Raw genomic sequence first — 22206 nt, 5'->3', positions numbered from 1 at the left:
ACTTGGGACTTTATGTAAACTAAAAGTAGTTTATAAACATCCCTTAAAGATAAAAAAAAAAAAGTACTGTAATCCTTAAAGTTGAAATTATGGCTGAAATTCAAAATTAAGATTTATTTATAATATATATTACATTCAATTATATATACATCATATGACTCATATTTAGGATCATATAACTGGGTTCAGGACTCTGAACTTCACCTCGGAACTTTGGAAGAAATATGTTTATTTTAATGCATAATTTCTTCATTGGTTGGTATTCTCATTGTTTATTCATAGGTATGTTTCTTGCCGAGCTGATAGAAAAGTATTTTGTGTCTCCTACCCTGTTCCGAGTGATCCGTCTTGCCAGGATTGGCCGAATCCTGCGTCTGATCAAAGGAGCAAAGGGGATCCGCACGCTGCTCTTTGCTTTGATGATGTCCCTTCCCGCGTTGTTTAACATCGGCCTCCTGCTCTTCCTGGTCATGTTCATCTACGCCATCTTTGGAATGTCCAACTTTGCCTATGTTAAGAGGGAAGTTGGAATCGATGACATGTTCAACTTTGAGACCTTTGGCAACAGCATGATCTGCTTGTTCCAAATTACAACCTCTGCTGGCTGGGATGGATTGCTAGCCCCTATTCTCAACAGCAAACCACCCGACTGTGACCCTAATAAAGCTAACCCTGGAAGCTCTGTTAAGGGAGACTGTGGAAATCCATCTGTTGGAATTTTCTTTTTCGTCAGTTACATCATCATATCCTTCCTGGTTGTGGTGAACATGTATATCGCAGTCATCCTGGAGAACTTCAGTGTTGCTACTGAAGAAAGTGCAGAGCCCCTGAGTGAGGATGACTTTGAGATGTTCTATGAGGTTTGGGAGAAGTTTGATCCCGATGCGACCCAGTTCATGGAATTTGAAAAATTATCTCAGTTTGCAGCTGCACTTGAACCTCCTCTCAATCTGCCACAACCAAACAAACTCCAGCTCATTGCCATGGATTTGCCCATGGTAAGTGGTGACCGGATTCACTGTCTTGATATCTTATTTGCTTTTACAAAGCGGGTTCTAGGAGAGAGTGGAGAGATGGATGCTCTCCGAATACAGATGGAAGAGCGATTCATGGCTTCCAATCCTTCCAAGGCCTCCTATCAGCCAATCACTACTACTTTAAAACGAAAACAAGAGGAAGTATCTGCTGTTATTATTCAGCGTGCTTACAGGCGCCACCTTTTAAAGCGAACTGTAAAACAAGCATCCTTTACATACAATAAAAACAAAATCAAAGGTGGGGCTAATCTTCTTATAAAAGAAGACATGATAATTGACAGAATAAATGAAAACTCTATTACAGAAAAAACTGATCTGACCATGTCCACTGCTGCTTGTCCACCCTCCTATGACCGGGTGACAAAACCAATCGTGGAAAAACATGAGCAAGAAGGCAAAGATGAAAAAGCCAAAGGGAAATAAATGAAAACAAATAAAAATAATTGGGTGACAAATTGTTTACAGCCTGTGAAGGTGATGTATTTTTATCAACAGGACTCCTTTAGGAGGTCAATGCCAAACTGACTGTTTTTACAAAAATCTACTTAAGGTCAGTGCCTACAATAAGACAGTGACCCCTTGTCAGCAACTTTGACTGTGTAAAGGGGAGATGACCTTGACAGGAGGTTACTGTTCTCACTACCAGCTGACACTGCTGAAGTTAAGAGACACAATGGCTAGTCAGACTGTAGGGACCAGTTTCAAGGGGTACAAACCTATAATTTTGGGATTGTTTAACATGAAACACTTTAGTGTAGTAATTGTATCCACTGTTTGCATTTCAACTGCCACATTTGTCACATTTTTACAGAATCTGTTAGTGGATTCATCTTTTTGTTAATCCATGTGTTTCTTATATGTGACTATTTTTGTAAACAAGGTTTCTGTTGAGAAATAGACTAAAGGACCTCTATAACAGGTATGCCACCTGGGAGGTATGGCAACCACATGGCCCTCCCAGCTACACAAAGTCGTGGTTTGCATGAGGGCATGCTGCACTTAGAGATCATGCATGAGAAAAAGTCACAAGAAAAACGAGTTCTTAAATTTCACCATATTTCTGGGAGAGGTAATTGGGTGATAAGTGGAGGTGCTTCGCTGATCTTGTTTTGCAAAATCTAGCCCCTAGACCAGGTAGATTGTTTGTGGGTAGGCCAGTAAATTTTAGTAGGTGAAAACTTCGTCCAAATGTCTGGAGTCACAAATTTTATGGGTTTTGTTTTTGTCATGTTAAAAAAAAAACTGAATAGTGAATATTGCCCCTCACCGTCCACCCCCAGAATACTGAATTGATTAAAATAACTCTTTATAAATTTCTGCTTTATCCTGCACTTTGTTTAGCCATCTTCGGCTCTCAGCAAGGTTGACACTGTGTATGTTAATGAAATGCTATTTATTATGTAAATAGTCATTTTACCCTGTGGTGCACGTTTGAGCAAACAAATAATGACCTAAGCACAGTATTTATTGCATCAAATATGTACCACAAGAAATGTAGAGTGCAAGCTTTACACAGGTAATATAATGTATTCTGTACCATTTATAGGTAGTTTGGATGCTATCAATGCATGTTTATATTACCATGCTGCTGTATCTGGTTTCTCTCACTGCTCAGAATCTCATTTATGAGAAACCATATGTCAGTGGTAAAGTCAAGGAATTGTTCAACAGATCTCATTTATTTCAGTCATTAAGCAATAGTTTTCAGCACTTTAACAGCTTTTTGATTATTTTTAAATTTTAAGTGGATAACATATGGTGTATAGCCAGACTGTACAGACACATTTAAAAAAAAAACACACTGCTTAACCTGTTAAAAATGTGTTTAGAATTTTATAAGCAAATATAAATACTGTAAAAAAAGTCATTTTATTTTATTTTTCAGCATTATGTACATAAATATGAAGGGGAAATTATCTTCAGGTTGATATCACAATCACTTTTCTTACTTTCTGTCCATAGTACTTTTTCATGAAAGAAATTTGCTAAATAAGAAATGAAAACAGGACTGGATAGTTGTAGATTTCTGGTTTTTTAATTACATTTGCTAATTTTAGATTATTTCACAATTTTAAGGAGCAAAATAGGTTCACGACTCATGTCCAAAGTATGCTTTGCAATTGGAAAAGGGTTTAAAATTTTATTTATACTTCTGGTAGTACCTGTACTAGCTGAATTGAAAGTAGTACTTACTTTTATTTTTTTCCTTTTCTTCTAACTTCAGTTTATGTTTTCATTTCTTCGGAGTAATGCTGCTCTAGATTGTTCTAAATATAATGTGGGCTTCACAGTTTTGTTTTTTTTTTCCATGAGAACAGAGAGTAGTCAACTTATATAGTCAATTACATCAGAACATTTTGTGTTTCTTGCAGAAGCAAACCATAGGCTCCTCTTTTTCTTAAAACTACTTAGATAAACTGTATTTGTGAACTGCATGCTGGAAAATGCTACTATTACACTAAATAATGCTAACCAACATTTAAAATGTGCAAAACTAATAAAGATTACATTTTTTTATTTTATTGTTTGCCCAGTCACTTTTTGTTAACAGAATATTGTAATGACATGGAGATTTTTACATTACAAATTGAGGGAGAAGGGGAGCACCCACACACACACACACACAGGCATACCTGGGTTGACAAGAAAACCTAGGGTAAATATGTCACTGGGGGTAATGAGCTCCCAGAGTTACATGCAGCAGGTGTGTTCTATGTTAGGAGGAAGAATTGGTGTCAGTGGATAGCTGGTGACTCTAGGAGGAAGAGAAGTATGGGAGTCTAAGTGATGGTAGATGACCATTTGAGCTATGAAAAAAACTCTTAAGTCATCGTTTAAAAATTTAGAGTTGCCATGTGTGTGGGATACTGTGTTTACTCCTTCAGAGCCACTCCCCATGCTTCTCCATCATTCTGTGTGTCCCAGAAGGGTGACTTCTACACATTGCATCAATGGGCTCTCCTACCTCTAAGCTCCCAATTGGTTTGGCCAATGAGAAGCACTGGTGGGAAAGCACCACAGAGAGAAAATTGACATAGGAATATTTATTCTCCAATTCTTTCTTTTCTGGGTTGCCCTAGGTTGGCACTGGATTCATTCCTCCCCCCGAAAGTCATATTCCAGTCAGACTGCCCCTCATACAACTGGAGCTACTTTCTCTGGGGTCTTGTAATCACTCCTCCCCTTGCTCCTTCAGGTCTGCTGCTGCATTGAGAGTGCTTTCTCATTCCTTGTAGCTTTCTCCTAACATTGCCAACATCTTTGTTATGTCCCCTTCATGAAAATCTTCTCTATGACTCATTTCAGCATGTCCATCTGTCTCCTGCCTGGCTGATACAAAGTGATTCAATAGCTCATGAAAGTCAGCAGGAAGCAAAGATGTACCTTCCTTCAGCTTAGGGGCTTAATCTTGCTAACTCTAGCAGATGAAGAAAGACAGGGATAGGTGTGGTGGTTCATGCCTGGGAGGCCAAAGCGGGTGGATCACCTGAGGTCGGGAGCTCGAGACCAGCCTGACCAACATGGAGAAACCCCGTCTCTACTAAAAATAAAAAATTAGCTGGGTGTGGTGGTGCATGCCTGCAATCTCAGCTACTCAGGAGGCTGAGGCATGAGAACTGCTTGAACCCAGGAGGCAGAGGTTGTGGTGAGCTGAGATTGCGCTACCGTGCTCCAGCCTGGGCTACAAGAGTGAAACTGCATCTTAAAAAAAAAAAAAAAAAAAAAAAAAAAATCAAAGAAAGAAAGGAAGAAAAAAGAAAAGAAAAGAAAAACAGTAACTAGGGAATCACAATGAAGTCCAGTACAGATTTCACAGAGATCATGGAAAGGTTACTCAGGCGGTCCAAATAGTAATATTAACAATCTAAATAAATCTATCGAAATTTCTGAGGAATGAGAAGCCTTCCCTTGTCATCAAGTAAAGCCAGTAGAGGGAACGTAGCCTCAACCAGAAAAGGAACAGTCATGAGCAATGTTTTCCCCATTATTGTACAATGGACTGACTTTTCCTCTTCATAACATCACAATCCTAAAACGACACAACAATTAATTCTGATATATTAGTGGCTAAAAAAATTCCCATTTCTAACTAAGGTTGGTAAGAATTATAGGATAAATCCTACAGACTTTTTATACTACTCATCCATGCCATTACTCACTGTTACCTTTCCAAATACAAAGAGAAGCACTGGTAAAACATAATTATATAAATCCCCATATTCATTTTGACATATTTGGTATAACATTTGCTGTGCTAAAAAGTAATTATTCTCCCAAGAATGATGAGGTTATGTCAGTAAGACACAGGAACCAACTAGAAGAGGTTTCCCATTGGCCAAATCTGGGGCAAGTTGAGCATCAAAACAAATGACGTAAAATACTATAATTCATTGAATAAACCAAGAATCAACAAATACATACTAATGTAACTAAAGAAAAATAAAAATATGTTTCTTGCAGTTGAATGCTAAGTAACAATTGTAGAAGAAATAATAGAGTTAGAAAATCACTATTTGGCAATCATTCTAATGACAATTGATTCCTTCGTGAATCATCAATGAGTATTAAAACTCATGGGTGAAAGTTTGATGAGGAATAGGATATTTATGTCATCTCAAAGTATCTCTTCTCTATTAATTAAAAATTTTAAAAAGAAGAAAATATACTTTGGAGAAACACAGCAGACAATACCTTCAAAGAAGTTATCAATTATGAGACCAACTGACACTATGCCTCTTGATAAGATATACTGAAAGGGCCACATTACTTCCTGATATGCAGTCAGAAATTTAAAATCAGAATCTCACCAGAAGGAAAACTAAATTGAGGACATTCTATAAAATAACCGGACTGAACTCTAAAAATGTCAATGTCGTGAAAAACAAAGAAAAGCTAAAGAATTGCATGAGGTCAAAGAACTATGACAACTAAACACAAATCTGGATTGAATATCAAATAAAAAATAAGGGATAAATAATATTATTGGGAAATCTTAATAAATTTGAATATGGACTGTTTATTAGTTATTAGTATTATAACGGTGTTAATTTTCCTAACTTTGTTAAGACTAGTGTGCCTATTCCATGAAAGTAGAAAATGTTCTTGCTCTCTGAAAATGCATGCTAAAGCATTTGGGGGTGAATGTGACAATGTCTGCAGCTCATTCTTGAATCAGTTCAAAGAAAAATTAGTTACATTTATATAAACATATGTATGTATGTAAACAGGCAAAGATATAAATGTAGATGTGTGTGTGTCTTTAGAAATGGGAGGATTTTTTGCTGTGTGTTGTTGAAGTATGTTCACACTATCATATTTTGTATGTCCAGGACTTTATAATTTCTACCTTCAAAATTAGATCTACTGTTTGTAATTCATTCAATGTGTACTGGATTTTTAACTATTATTCTCATTTCCTAGCAATAACTTCCTGAAAATTCACAGAAATGATTACATTCCTTGTTCTTCGTAGTAATCACTGTTTGCTAAAAATAAGAATATTTTAGAAAAGATCTGTGGCCTAGTAGTTAATACCCCAGTATTTGATGCTAAACAGATCTAATTTGGAGAATTGTGATCTACACTCTGGTGATTCTGCCTATACAGTAAGAGAAGGTGGCACTTTGCTGTCTAAGCTGGGGACCAGACACTGTGGGTATAAATAATAATTCCACACACAGCTCCACAGAACAGCCCTCCCATGACAAGGTTTTCACATGTCTACAGTTAAGCCAGAAAATTAAGAATTAATGCCATAAATATTTATAAAGCTGAGCAAATCCCAGTTAAAGAGCTTTATCCTAAAATTGTGTCTTTTAGATTATTTTCTAAAGACTAATACCATTTAATGTTTAAATGTTCTTTTGAAATGATGGTGAGAATATATGATAATGGGTTATTTGTTTTAATATTTTATTTGGCCAAGTGAAAAATTGGCAACCTGGTGTCAGTCCTCCCATTTGTATTTTACTGGTGCATGAAATCCAAAAGCCTAGGAACCATTGGGATAGACAACTCTGCTGCATAAGTTTGTATGTTTGTATATCTGTATCACAAAGCCCGGACATTTGAACTATATAAACTTGTCATACTAAAGACAGCAAATATGTCTGGTAATTAAATATTCTTCATGTGTGCACTGGAATTTCTTATTATATAAGAAAATAAATGTGTTTCTAAATCACTATGAATTGGGTACAGCTGATAGTACTATTCTTCCTGGCACATGGAAATATTCCACTGAGGTCAATCAATATTGATTTAATCAGTGTAACAGCAAAGGCACTAGAGGAGGAAAATACTCCACACAATCAAGTATAGAGGGGAAAGTTGTATCACCAAGACATTCTTAAAATCACAACTGGATAAATTGCAATATCAATTGATTACTCAATGGCTCGAGTCCTTTATCATTCCCTTAGAACACTCCTCATATTTGCAGATAACTCAGCTCCTCACCTCAGCAAGAAATAAGAGGACATCATTATAAATTTCCACAACTTCTTTCCTAACCAGTGAAAAATATCTAAGTCCCTTTTCGCTTCCCTTTTCTTCCCTTCCATTGTCTTCCTTTTTCCTTCCTTTGTTTTTCTTACTTTACCTCCCCCTCCTACCTTTCCCTTTCTTCCTCCCTCCCTGTCTCCCTTCCTTCCTCTCCTTCCTTCCTTCCTTTCTTCTTTTCTTCCATCCGTCCTTTAATATCTTTTCAGAGATTAGTTTTTCCCTTTCATTCTATGTTCTCTGATACCCTCCTTCATGACTTGTCCTACTTCTCTTGCATCTTCATTCTTTCCCTCTTCACTGATCCTTTTGATCTGCCTTTGCATTTTCAAAATCAGTTTTTCTAATCTTGAAAAATATCTTGGCTCAACCCTGATGCATCTTTATTCACTGTGTCATTAGCTCATTATTTTTAAAGATTAGTTTCTAAAACTGGGGCTCTATACTCACCATCTCCATTCTAAAATTTAAAGAAATATAGGTCCCAGCGATATTTCTGAGAAAATTTGACTGTGAATAATCTTGTTGATATAAACACTTTGGGTTTTCGAAATGTTGTGCTAGCTGTTAACTCTCCCAATAAAATTATGAAGGAAGGGCTAGAAAATACAAAAGGTAGATATAGGAACCAAGAACATTACCTGTATGGAGCCAAGCTATACATACTCTGTCTCTGGTTATGATGAACACATCTCCTGTATTCAATGCTTGCTTAGAAATGTATAATATCCACAGAGCAATTCAGTTGTTAGCTGTGATGGGTTTTTTTGTTTGTTTTCTCCCCACAGAATTCAACTTTTATTTATGAGGATATGGAGACCAGAAAGTTCCTGAAATAAATTTGTAAAAGAAAACATTAATAATAAATTTATCATGAAAAAATATTGTTATAGAAAATTTAATTTTTCCTCTAAGTTATTATGAACTGACTACCCCTGTGTTAATTAAACTTGCCAGTACGCATGTATATATTTTGTTGGAAAACATTGAGATACAAGTCTTATTTTTCTTCTTCAAGCTGTTTGAAATAAATTGTGACTCAAACAGATTCAAATACCTGCTCAATGATGAATCTTATTCTTCCAGAGCACCTTCTCTCTCCTTCATGCTCTCAAACCTGACTCCTACTTCTGCCACTTTAAATTAGCTAAATTTGATCTCTTTTCAGTCTTCATCATATTTGGTAGATTTTATAGAATTTGATGGTGATGATATTCGCCTCATTTAAATTGCATTTTATTTATAAAACTAGAGTGTCCTAGGTGTCTTACTATATCTTTGATTCTTTGCCTTTACTCTCTTTCAATTGTTTTTCTCCTTTTGGATTTGTACTGCAGCATCAGCCTTTTTGCTAAGTTGGTGCTGAATCTCCACCTGTCTATTGGTCTTTTGTGCTTGCATATTCAGCTATCACCTTCAACTTGATATGTCCAAAATTAGTCCCTTCTCAGCTCACTGCAACTCCCCCCCTCCATCCCCCAGGTTCAAGTAATTCTCCTGCCTTGGCCTCCTGAGTAACTGGGATTACAGGTGCCTGCCACTGCACCCAGCTAATTGATCAGCTAAGTTTTGTGTTTTTAGTGGAAAAGGGATTCCACCATGTTGGCTGGTCTGGTCTGGAACTTCTGATCTCAAATAATCCACTTGCCTCGACCTCCCAAAGTGCTGGGATTACAGGCATGAGCCACCGCACCAAGCCTATAATGGGATAACTTCTGATCCATGTTTTAAAGAATAAGCAGGGTATTTTAGGTATTTATTTTATTTAAAGAATAACAGCCAGGACAGCAAAAATGTCAGACCAATGGACAAAAGCATAGGCTCTAGCATCAGACTGCCTGGATTCAAATGCCAGTTATAGTTATATTACATGCTCCTGAATGACCTTGAAAGTTTCTTAGCCTCTCATTGCCTCAATTTCATCATCTGTAGAAATGGTATTAATAATTCCTATGAGGACTAAATGAGTTAATGGAAGTAACGCTTTCAGATGAACATTTCCAGGCATATAATTACTGCATAAGTCTTTGTCCTAATGATGACAATCAAAGACACATATGAAAATAAGAAACACATGGACAGTTCAGAGCATTTTCAAGAGTTCACTAATGCCAAAGTGAAAAGTGAGCAATGACAGTGACTGAGAGACAGGCAGTGTCCAGATGATAAAGGGCCTTAAATGCAAGGTGGAGGCCTGGGTGATGAGGTGGAGGCCTGGGTGATGAAGACCCATTTAGAAATGTGTAAGAGACGCAAAAGTGGGTGTGGTGAGAACAGATTTTGACTTCAAGACGAAGGAAACATTCAATGGGAATTTTATAATTATTTTTTCTAATTCTGTGAAAAATGACATTGATCAAAAACCAGTAGATGTTGGTGAGGTACAGTGAAAAGGAAAATCTTATACACTGTTGGTGGGAAGACAGATAGTACAACCTCTATGGAAAACAGTTTGGAGATTTCTCAAAGCACTAAAAGAGATCTAATATTCAATCTAGCAATCCCACTACCAAAGGAAAATAAGTTATTATGTCAAAAAGACACCTGAATTTGCAGGTTTATCACAGCCCAGTTCACAATTGCAAAGAAATGGAATCTACATAAGTGTCCATAAATTGATGAGTAGGTAAAGAAAACCAGGGGTGCCAAAGGTAGAGAATGCGGTCATGGGTTCTCAGTTTCTATTTCTGCTTCAGCCGGTAAAGCGCCTTCCTCATCTCTCTTTTCCGCTGATCACTGGGGACAGATGCTAAAAGTCATGGCTTCAGGCTGCTAAAGCCTAAAACAAAACAAAACAGAACAACAACAATAAAATTAGGTGGGATAAGCTTGAATACTAAATAGTAGTATTTATAGTAGAATACTACTCAGCCATAAAAATGAGTGAAACTTCTTTTGCAGCAACTGGGATGGAACTGGAGATCATTATCCTAAATGAAGTAACTCAGGAATAGAAAACAAAATACCGCATGCTCCCTTATAAATAGGAGCTAAGCCATGGGTATGCAAACGCAGACAGAGTGGTATAGTAGACACTGGAGATTCGGAAGTAGGGAAGGGGAGAAGGAGATGAGGAATAAAAAGTCACCTATTGGGTGCAATGTGCACTATATATTACTACATCACTACACTAAAAGCTCAGACTTCACGACTATATATTTCATCCATGCAACAACAACAAAAAAACTTAAAGCTATGGAAATAATAAATTAATTAAATAAATAAGTGAATAAATAACAAGCAATTGCTGAAAACAAAAAGATAAAAGAAACAGAAATTAGGGCCAAAGTTTAGGAAGCTACTGGGAGAACACAAGCACTGATGAGACATAAGCCTTGAATATCTTCTTTCTGCCCAGTGTAACCAAGCCCAATCTTCATGATTCACAGACAGCTTCCTTGTTTCTTATTATTGGAAGAGAATTTTTTCTCCTACGAATCTTTGTAGGATTCAAAACTGTCAGCGTTGGATACTCACATCCAAACACTTTTGAGAGTAGGGGAGGACAATATTAATAATTGCGCTAAAACAGGCACAATCCAGGACTCTTGCAGGCACATCAGGACAGAGGGTTACTAATCCACCTTTACATGTAATTTGGAATGTAGGTTTCTTCCTTTCATCATCCTTACTTCTACTCTGCCACAGGAAAATATATACCATATGGTGCCTGACAGGCAGAAATAATCCTGTGTAGTGCTTGGCATACACACAATGATGAGTAAGTATTTAGCAAATGAGCAGTTGAATTAAATTTTAGGATTGCTTTAAATAGTTTTTTCTTTTTAAGTTTTTACCCCTCTAAAATCTTTTTTTTTTTTTTACTTATACAGAATATAAGAATTTTATGTATAAGATGCATAAGATATCACAAAACTTACAAATGAAAATTGACCTTGGCATATATTACAGTAATATTGGATATATATGACTCATACATGCATAAGAGTACATACCATATCTATTACCTATAAAGAAATAGACATAGATATAAGCGTGGGTCTAAGTATAGATAAGTTTATACACAAATATTTTTAAAAGATTGATTTTAAACTCTTTAGAACTTAAGGGTTATATAGTACTCACCTCATTTTTTGTTATGGTGGAATTATTGAGCTTGCCATTTTTAATTTATTTATTCTTATCTTCTAAAAGGAAGCAGGGTTTCTGGACCTTGTTTTCTCTTCAACATTACTTGGCCTGATTCCTATCTGCATTATTAATGTTCATCTTTCATCAGGGATGGTAAAGAAATGTCTTGTTCAGCAGTATTTCTTGCAGTCATGGAAAACAAAAATTTCTAAAGGCAAACAAATTGTGCCTTTGATCAGCCTCAGTCATAAGTGCAGTAATTTGCCCTACCTAAGGGAAATGTCTATTGAGTTATACTGATTGATAATCTGAGACCAGTGAAATGCTACAGTAACCATAAGACTGTGAATGTATAAATATGTAAGGAGGCAGATAACAGGATTTATGGGGAAAGGTTAAAGTACTTAGGAATATTTCTCTCAGAGAAGAGAATGAGGAATGACATTAATACAGCAAAGCATGTTCTATTTATTATATGTTATAATTTGCTAAAATAAAATTCATTAGGCATTAATAGTATTAAATTTAGTATGAAACCAATCGTGTATGTCTTAGAATTTTATGACATTCCGCTTTTACAGTAATGTAGACTTTTCTATAGCATGCATCTTAAAACTCTGCCAGCCTCCTCCACCCATTATGCAGTTCCAAAGCTGTTTCCACATTTTTAGGTATTTATTATACCAGCACTCCCACTTTTTGGTATCAGTTTCTGCCTTAGTTCATTCAGATTGCTACAACAAATGCCAGAGACTGGGTAGCTTTAAAATAACAGAAATTTATTTCTCACAGTTCTGCAGGCTGGAAGTACATGATCAAGGCCACAAAAGATTTGATGTCTTGTGAAGGCCTATTTCCCTGTTTGCAGACAATGGGCTTTGTACTAAGTCCGCACATAAGAGAAGGAGTGAAAGAGATCTTTGGGCAATTTAGGACACTAATCTTACTCATGAGGGCTCTGCCATCATACCTAATCACCTCCCTAAAATCTACCCTCAGATATCACCACATGGGAGGTTAGGATTTCAATATATTAATTCAGTGGAGATATAAACATTCAGTCTATAGAATATGGCAAATGCTATTAGCAGTAAACATTCAGTCTATAGCATATGGCAAATACCATTAACACGTTTGATGCTACTCAATTCTTTCTTATCACTTGAATTAATAAATAAAAACAAATTGTGAATAATTACAGTTAAAAGAATCTCATTCAGCAGTAGTTTTTTATTTTATTTTATTTATTTTTATTTTTTATTGCATTTTAGGTTTTGGGGTACATGTGAAGAACATGCAAGATTGTTGCATAGGTACACACATGGCAGTGTGATTTGCTGCCTTCCTCCCCATCACCTATATCTGGCATTTCTCCCCATGCTATCTCTCCCCAACTCCCCACCCCACACTGTCCCTCCCTGATTTCCCTCCAACAGACTCCAGTGTGTAGTGCTCCCCTCCCTGTGTCCATGTGTTCTCATTGTTCAACACCCACCTATGAGTGAGAACATGTGGCGTTTGATTTTCTGCTCTTGTGTCAGTTTGCTGAGAATGATGGTTTCCAGGTTCATCCATGTCCCTACAAAGGACACGAACTCATCGTTTTTGATGGCTGCATAATATTCCATGGTGTATATGTGCCACATTTTCCCTGTCCAGTCTATCATCGATGGGAATTTGGGTTGGTTTCAGGTCTTTGCTGTTGTAAACAGTGCTGCAATGAACATTCGTGTACACGTGTCCTTATAGTAGAACGATTTATAATCCTTTGGATATATACCCAGTAATGGAATTGCTGGGTCAAATGGAATTTCTATTTCTAGGTCCTTAAGGAATTGCCACACTGTCTTCCACAATGGTTGAACTAATTTACACTCCCACCAACAGTGTAAAAGTGTTCCTATTTCTCCACGTCCTCTCCAGCATCTGTTGTCTCCAGATTTTTTAATGATCGCCATTCTAACTGGTGTGAGATGGTATCTCAATGTAGTTTTGATTTGCATTTCTCTGATGACCAGTGATGATGAGCATTTTTTCATGTTTGTTGGTCTCATGTATGTCTTCTTTCGTAAATTGTCTGTTCATAATCTTTGCCCACTTTTGAATGGGCCTGTTTTTTTCTTCTAGATCTGTTTTAGTTCTTTATAAATTCTGGATATCAGTCCTTTATCAGATGGGTAGACTGCAAAATGTTTTCCCATTCTGTCGGTTTCTGATTCACTCTAATGACTGTTTCTTTTGCTGTGCAGAAGCTGTGGAGTTTGACTAGGACGCATTTGTCTATTTTGGCTTTTGTTGCCAATGCTTTTGGTGTTTTGGTCATGAAGTCCTTGCCTATGCCTATGTCCTGAATGGTTTTGCCCAGATTTTGTTCTAGGGTTTTTATGGTGTTAGGTCTTATGTTTAAGTCTTTAATCCATCTGGAGTTAATTTTAGTGTAAGTTGTCAGGAAGGGGTCCATTTTCTGCTTTCTGCACATGGCTAGCCAGTTTTCCCAACACCATTTATTAAATAGAGAATCCTTTCCCCATCACTTGTTTTTGTCAGATTTGTGAAAGATCAGATGGTTGTAGATGTGTGGTGGTGTCTCCAAGGCCTCTGTTCTGTTCCATTGGTCTATATCTCTGTTTTGGTACCAGTACCATGCTGTTTTCATTACTGTAGACTTGTAGTATAGTTTGAAGTCCAGTAGTGTGATGCCTCCCGCTTTGTTCTTTTTGCTTTGAATTGACTTGGCTATGTGGGCTCAGTCCTGTGAAGAAGGTCATTGGTAGATTGATGGGGATAGAGTTAAATTACTTTGGGCAGTATGGAAATTTTCACAATATTGATTCTTCCTAACCATGGGCATGGAATGTTTCTCAATATGTTTGTGTCCTCTCTTATTTCCTTGAGCAGTGGTTTGTAGTTCTCCTTGAAGAGGTGTTTTACATTCTTTGTTAGTTGTATTCCTAGGTATTTTATTCTCTTTGTAGCAATTGTGAATGGCAGTTCGTTCTTGATTTGGCTCTCTTTAAGTCTGTTATTGGTGTATAGGAATACTTGTGATTTTTACACATTGATTTTGTATCCTGAGACTTTGCTGAAGTTGGTTATCAGTTCAGGAGATTTTGGGCTGAGACAATTGGGTCTTCTAAATATACAATCATGTTGTCTGCAAATAGAGACAATTTGACTTCCTCCTTTCCTAATTGAATACCCTTTATTTCCTTTTCTTGCCTGATTGCTCTGGCTAGAACTTCCAATACTGTATTGAATAGGAGTGGTGAGAGAGGGCATCCTTTTCTAGCACCAGATTTCAAAGGGAATGCTTCCAATTTTTTGCTCATTCAGTATGATATTGGCTGTGTGTTTGTCATAAATAGCTTTTATTATTTTGAGATACATTCCATCAATACCTAGTTTATTGGGAGTTTTTAGCATAAAGGGCTGTTGAATTTTGTGAAAGGCCTTCTCTCCATCTATTGAGATAATCATGAGGTTTTTGTCTTTGGTTCTGTTTATGTGGTGAATTACGTTTATATACTTGCATGTGTTGAACCAGCCTTGCATCCCCAGGATGAAGCCTACTTGATCATGGTGGACAAACTTTTTGATGTGCTGTTGCAATCAGTTTGCCAGTATTTTATTGAAGATTTTTGCATCTATGTTCATCATGGATATTGGCCTGAAGTTTTCTTTTCTCATGGAGTCTCTGCCGGGTTTTGGTATCAGGATGATGTTGGTCTCATAAAATGATTTGGGAAGGATTCCCTCTTTATGTATTGTTTGGAATAGTTTCAGAAGGAATGATACCAGCTCCTCTTTGTATGTCTGGTAGAATTCGGCTGTGAACCCATCTGGACCTGGGCTTTTTTTGGGTGGTAGGCTATTAATTGCTGCTTCAACTTCTGCCCATGTTATTGGTCTATTCAGGGTTTCGACATCTTCCTGGCTTAGGCTTGGGAAGATGCAAGTGTCCAGGAATTTATCAATTTTTTCCAGGTTTACTAGTTTATGTGTATAGAGTTGTTTGTAATAATATCTAATGATGGTTTGTATTTTTGTGGAATCTGTGGTGATATCCCCTTTATCGTTTTTTGTTGCATCTATTTAATTATTCTCTCTTTTCTTTTTGGTTAATCTGGCTAGTGGTCTATTTTGTTGATCTTTTTGAAAAACCAGCTCCTGAATTTATTGATTTGTTGAAGGGTTTTTTGTGTCTCTATGTCCTTCAGTTCTGCTCTGATCTTAGCTATTTCTTGTCTTCTGCTAGGTTTTGAGTTTTTTTATCTTGCTCCTCTAGCTCTTTCACTTTTAACAATAGAGCCGATTTTAGATCTTTTCTTGCTTCTCATGTGGGCATTTATTGCTATATATTTTCCTCTGGACACTGCTTGAGGAGACAGTCTGGCCCTTATAGGAGCTCAAATGCTGTGCTAGGATCTTCGTTGTTCCATGCAGAGCTGCCAGGCAGGTACTTTTAAGTCTGCTGCAGCAGAACTCATAACCACCTCTTTTCTTAGGTGCTCCATCTTAGGAAGGTCGGCTTTATTTATAAGTTCCTGTCATGCTGCTGCCTTTTTTCATAGATGTCCTGTCCTGCAGGGAATAGTCTAGTCACGGTCTGTCAGCAGAGGTGTTGCTGAGCTGCAGGCTCTGCCCAGCTGCTGTGTGAACTGCCTTGGTAGTGGCGGACTGCCTCGGTAGTGGTGGTCGCCCTTCCCCCCAGTGAGCTGGACCATCCTGGGTCCCGCTGCACTTGCTGTGAAACCCTCAATCCACAGCGTTTCAAATTGCTTCTTTTGTGGGGGTGGTACCCGCTGAGGCAGATCACCTGGCCCCCTGTCTTTGCCTCTTCCCTTTCAGTTGAATGGGCTCTGTCTCCCAGGCATTCCAAGTGCCAGTTGAAATGGCCGCCCAGATTTGTGTGAGTTTCTGTGCACCAACGCAGCACTGGCTGAAACTGCCATGCTGAGAACTCATGGCCCTTTTCAGCCCAGGAATCTCCTGGTCTGTTGGCAGTGAAAATTTGTTTGGAAACACTGTGGGCACTCACCCTCTGCATTGTTCTTGCCAGGAACTGCATTTCAGAGCTGTTCCTATTTGGCCATCTTGGATCCTCCCCCCTATATTTTTAAATTTTAACTAAAGCAGTGGCTTCCAAAGTGTGGTCCCCAGACCAACAGCAACAGCACCATATGGGAACTTGCTAAAAATTTATATTTTTGTCTCCTTCCCAGTGTCTTCACTGAATTAGAGCCTCCACGGGTGGAGGTCCAGCAGCCTGTGTTTTAAGGAGCCTTTCAAGTGATTTTTTAAAAAATTTCAAATCATCTTTATTATTTTATTGAATTTTTAACTTGACATATAAAATTATGTGTATTCACCATGTGCAACATACTGTTTTCAAGTATATATACATTGTGGAATTAATAAATCTACCTAATTAACATATGCAATACCTCACATAATTTTCATTTGTAAGAACAACTTTTTGTACAACAAGGTGACCATAGTTAACAATCTATCATAGCCTTGAAAACTGCTAAGAGAGCAGATGAAATGTCTTCCTAGTCATCCTGATGTATGCTCAGCTTGAGAACCATTGCTTCTAAATCTTGTCTTTTGTATGGGGCAACAATGTCCCCAAGTGGCCAAAAATATGTACATTATCTTTTAAGATAAATACATTGGTACACTGTGTTTAAAATAATTTCCAAAGATAATTATTTGTTATGTTTTTAACTGGGCTTGAAATCAGTTGCCAAATTTCTTCTCTTCATTCATAGTTAAATCCCAAACTGACACTGGACTGGCCAGAAACTAATTCTTACTCAGTATCATGATATCTTTCTCTGTGGGAATCAGCCATACCCATAGGCTTACTTGGTGGGTTCGTTCATTTTCACACTGCTAATAAAGAAATATCTGAAACTGGGAACAAAAAGAGGTTTGGCTGGACTTATAGTTTTACATTGCTGAGGAGGCCTCAGAATCACAGCAGGAGGTGATTTCAAAAATAATTATGCATTCCCAACAGTCCCCCCCAAAGTCTTAACTCATTTCATTAACCCAAAAGTCCATGTCCAAAGTTTCATCCGAGACAAGGCAAACACCTTCTGCCTATGAGACTGTAAAATCAAAAGCAAGTTAGTTACTTCCTAGATACAATGGAGGTACAGGTATTGAGTAAACACAGCCATTCCAAATGGGAGAGATTGGCCAAAACAAGGGGGTTATAGGGCCCAAGTAAGTCTAAAATCCAGAAGGGCAGTCAAATTTTAAAGCTCCAAAATGATCTCCTTTGACTCCAGGTCACACTGATGCAAGAGGTGGGTTTCTGAGGTCTTGGGTAGCTCTGCTCTCGTGGCTTTGCAGGGTACAGCCTCCATCCTGGCTGATTTCACAGGCCGATGTTGAGTGTTTATGGCTTTTCCAGGTGCACGTGCAAGCTGTCAGTGGATCTACAATTCCAGGGTATGGAGGACAGTGGCCCTTTTCTCACAAGCTCTACTAGGCAGTGCCTAAGTAGGGACTCTGTGTGGGGGCTCTGACCTCACATTTCCTTTCTGCACTGCTCTAACAGAGGTTCTCTATAAGGACCCCATCCCTGCAGCAAACTTTTGCCTGATCATCCAGGCATTTCCATACATCTTCTGAAATCTAGGCAGAGGTTCCCAAGCCTCAATTCTTTACCTCTGTGCACCCTTGGGGGAAGCTGCCAAAGTTTGGAGCTTCCACCCTCTGTAGCCATAGCCTGAGCTCTACATTGGCCCCTTTCAGACATGGCTGTAGTGGTTGGGACACAGGGCACCACGTCCCTAGGCTGCACACGTATGGAAACTCTGGGACTGGCCCATGAAACCAGTTTTTCCTCCAGGGCCTCCAGGTCTGTGATGGGAGGGGCTGCTGTGAGGTCTCTGACATGGCCTGGAGACATTATCCCCATGGTCTTGGGAATTAACATTAGGCACCTTGCTACTTATGTAAATCTCTGTAGCTGGGTTGAATTTCTCCCCAGAAAATGGACTTTTCTTTTCTACTGCATTTGTCAGGCTGCAACTTTTATGCTCTGTTTCCTTTTTAAAACAGAATGCTTTTAACAGCACCCAAGTCACCTTGTGAATGCTTTGCTGCTTAGAAATTTTGTTTGCCAGATACCCTAAATCATCTCTTTCAAGTTTAAAGTTCCACAAATCTCTACAGCAGGGGCAAAGTATCACCAGTCTCTTTGCCGAAACATAGCAAGCATCACCTTTGCTCCAGGTCCCAGTAAGTTCCTTATCTCCATCTGAGACCATCTCAGCCTGGACCTTACTGTTCATAACACTATCAACATTTTTGTCAAATCCATTCAACAAGTCTCTAGGAAGTTCCAAATTTTCCCACATTTTCCTGTTTTCTTCTGAGCCCTCCAAACTGTTCCAACCTCTGCCTGTTACCCAGTTCCAAAGTCACTTCCACATTTTTGGGTATCTTTTCAGCAGCACTCCACTCTACTGGTACCAATTTACTGTATTAGTCCATTTTCACACTCCTGATAAAGACACAACCAAAACTGGGAACAAAAAGAGAATTAATTGGACTTACAGTTCCACATGGCAGGGAGGCCTCAGAATCATGGTGGGAGGTGAAAGGCACCTCTTACATGGCAACAGCAAGAGAAAAATGAGGAAGAAGCAGAAACCCCTGATGAATCCATCAGATCTTGTAAGACTTATTCACTATCACTAGAATAGCATGAGAAAGATCAGCCCCCATCATTCAGTTACCTCCCCCTGGGTCCATCTCACAACGTGAGGGAATTCTGGGAGACACAATTCAAGTTGAGATTTGGGTGGGGACACAGCCAAACCATATCACTTGGTGCTCAGAAAATGGGAGAAATTTCTTGACCTTCCTGTCTATCAAAGCCACTAGAGGATTCCCTACTATCCAAAATACAGTGGAGCTTTGAGGTTTGTGTCCTAGGTTCGGATCTCCTGGGCATACTGTACAACCATTTATCTGAGATTTTGTTTCCTTCTGGGGGCACTGCTACAGATCAGCAGCTGGATCCCTAAAAATCATAGGACCTTATTTGGCTTTTATCCCTTTCCCAGTTTCTGGAAATTGCTCCTCCCTCTCTTGCTTCAGAGGTACTTCTCTAACTCTTCCTGCCCTCCAAGAAACGCATATTTATTTCTTTAACAAATTTAGTCTTTTACAAAAAACCTAAATGGCTTTTAAAGTGGTATCCAGTAGAACTTCATAAGAGTATAAAAATGCTCTATACTTATTTTGGGCAACTCAGTAACCACTAGCCACATGTGCCCACTGAGCATTTAAAATGTGGGTAGAACAACAAATCAATCTTTAATTATATTTAATTTTAATTCATTTTAATGTAAATTTAGACAGCCTCATGTGGCCAGTGGCTACCTTATTAGGCAGCACAGTTTTAAAGGCATTTGCTTTTATCCTGTTGCAAAAATACAAACAGCCTGGCTATTTACTTGAAACAGAGAATGAAAAATACAAAATAGCAATTCTAAGATGCTCTCTGCTGATGAGCATGAGGTGTTCATTATATTCTGCTTCAAATTTTCTGTATGTTTGAATATTCTCAAAATAAACATTTGGGGATAGAAACATACTGCCACAAATTAAGGCACAGTTATAAATACATTTCTGAAGAGGGAACCTGGGGCTTAAGCTCCAGCTGTTTTCATTTTGCTAATTCCGACAAGTGGATGGGCTGATAAGAAAGGCCCACTACATGAGAAAGTAAGAATTGGATAAAAAGCAAGAGCCTGGACACTATGGGGTGGGAGCAGGGGAGGAAAAACTCTTCTCAGCCGGTAGGGGGAAACATAACCTCTGCCTCTAAGCATTATTCCGAATGGAAGGGATACTCTTTCTGAGGGAGATGGTGTCTGGCTGCTGTCACAAGGACAGAGGAATGCTGCATCAGTGTGAAGTGATACTTGGCTGAGCTTCTGGCCTCTTATATACGCAGAAGTCTAACTGGCATGAGCAGATGTATCTAGGGCAAGCGAGTTGAAACAAGCTGATTAGAGGCAGGAAGGGTAGCACATTGTGCCACCCCAAAATATGCTACTTTGGCATAGTGTTATTATTAAGGTAACGACACTTGAAAAGCAGTAGATGCAAAAGGGCATGCTAGCCTCCGCTTTTCTTCCTACAAACAGGAGATTAAAAACTTTCATGTGAAAGATGTCCCCCTTATAACCAGAGAAAAGAAGCATTCTTCAACAGGGAGTCATAGCCAATAGAATTCAGCATAAACAGACCTTTGAAAAATAGTTATTATCTTCCATTTAGCCTCTCCATGTAAGTTAATTACTCTTCTATAATTGTCTTTGTTAAATGTGGTATAAAAGCATTTAGCTTTTCTTACTTCTTGGGGTCTTCATTTGCTTATGAAGGCTCCCATGTCACATTAAACTTATATTAAACACATTTGCATGCTTCTCTCTTGTTAATGTCTTCAATTAAATTCATTCTCAGGATCAGCCAAAGAATCTAAGAGGGGAGGTAAAGCTTTGACTCTCCTCCAGTTAATTCAGTGAAGCAGCAGCATTACATATTGGCTACTAATAGACAGATGCTGAAATGGATGCAGGGAAGAGAGAAACCAATGAAAAAGTCAGGGAAAGAAAGATCAGTGAAAAAAATTAGATGTGATATATCCAAAGAAGATTACATTAGAGTATAACAGAATCCACAACCTCAATTCTACTAAAGTCTCTGTCTACTCCTTTATTTTTACAGATCAAACATTTAGCATTAGCATGTGTTTCCTCTAAAGAGTTTGATGACTACCTGAAAACACTGCTATAAACAAAGTTATCAAGACTCAAACGTCAAGACCTGATGTTTTCTGAAACTTAAGACAAAAATCAGAATGGAGCATTGGTTTTCTCACATTCAAAAGGAATATGTCATGAATTTGATATCAGGTAAGATTTTTCAGATGTGAACTTGGACGTAAGAGTAAAATCTAAAATATTGTACTGTTTATCTGAATGTCACACCAGGCAAGAGGGAGGGGTTATCACTATTCCTTATTCTATCACTTAGAAAAAAAGATTATTTAAAGACGTAGAAGGAAAAACAGATGGCATCTTGTCTGAAGACATTTTGTATGTCACAGTTGTAAACACTTAAATAATTCATTCTTTCTATTTCAAAAGAACAGACTCTTTTAAGTGTATCTTTCTGTGTCTTCTCTCTCCTACTTTTGCATAGATAAGATGTCAAGATCTAGCCAAAAAAATCAAGGAAAAAAGTTCTCCTAGTAAGTTGCTGTCATGATATTTGAGTAGAAACATTCCCAACATCTGATAATTCAGGTGAAGTAAATGTATGGTTATCAGAAGTTCTTAGCCATCAGGTATGTGAGCTGCTGGAGTATTTTTAAAGAAACACACACAATAATCTAAAAGAAGTCAATTGAAGAAATGCAGTCAAATAATTTCCTGGACTATAACAAGTGATGTGAATGCCACTTAATCCCTAAAGCTTCGCAGAGAACACATACTTTAGGTGCTTGATTGCCGCTCTGAAAACAATTATTAAATTTGGTAATTTA

At 38.0% G+C, this 22206-nt stretch overlaps 1 protein-coding gene and 1 long non-coding RNA gene across 4 annotated transcripts in view; one reads left to right on the top strand and one right to left on the bottom strand.

The window, feature by feature from the left end:
• SCN1A (sodium voltage-gated channel alpha subunit 1) overlaps window positions 1-3559 on the top strand; it is a 125483-nt gene extending 121924 nt beyond the window's left edge. For 2 of the 3 annotated variants that reach the window (XM_032286611.1, XM_032286610.1), the window contains exon 27: window positions 283-1704. In XM_032286611.1, coding sequence (XP_032142502.1) covers window positions 283-1460 — 1178 coding nt within the window. In that variant the 3' untranslated portion in view covers window positions 1461-1704. Of the gene's footprint in view, window positions 1-282 lie in introns of all 3 variants that reach the window. The other variant, XM_032286609.1, reaches the window with a different exon arrangement.
• LOC116557113 lies at window positions 3236-12088 on the bottom strand. Its single transcript, XR_004271369.1, has 3 exons — window positions 11625-12088; window positions 8180-8368; window positions 3236-3844 (listed from the first exon to the last, which is right to left on the bottom strand). It is a non-coding gene; the product is annotated as an uncharacterized LOC116557113 (long non-coding RNA).
• Between the last annotated feature and the right edge of the window lie 10118 nt (window positions 12089-22206).

The sequence above is a fragment of the Sapajus apella genome, unplaced genomic scaffold, assembly GCF_009761245.1.
Source record: "Sapajus apella isolate SASKATOON/1434 unplaced genomic scaffold, GSC_monkey_1.0 scaffold18, whole genome shotgun sequence".
NCBI classification, from domain to species: Eukaryota; Metazoa; Chordata; class Mammalia; order Primates; family Cebidae; genus Sapajus; species Sapajus apella.
This window is presented reverse-complemented; position numbering and strand designations above follow the sequence as displayed.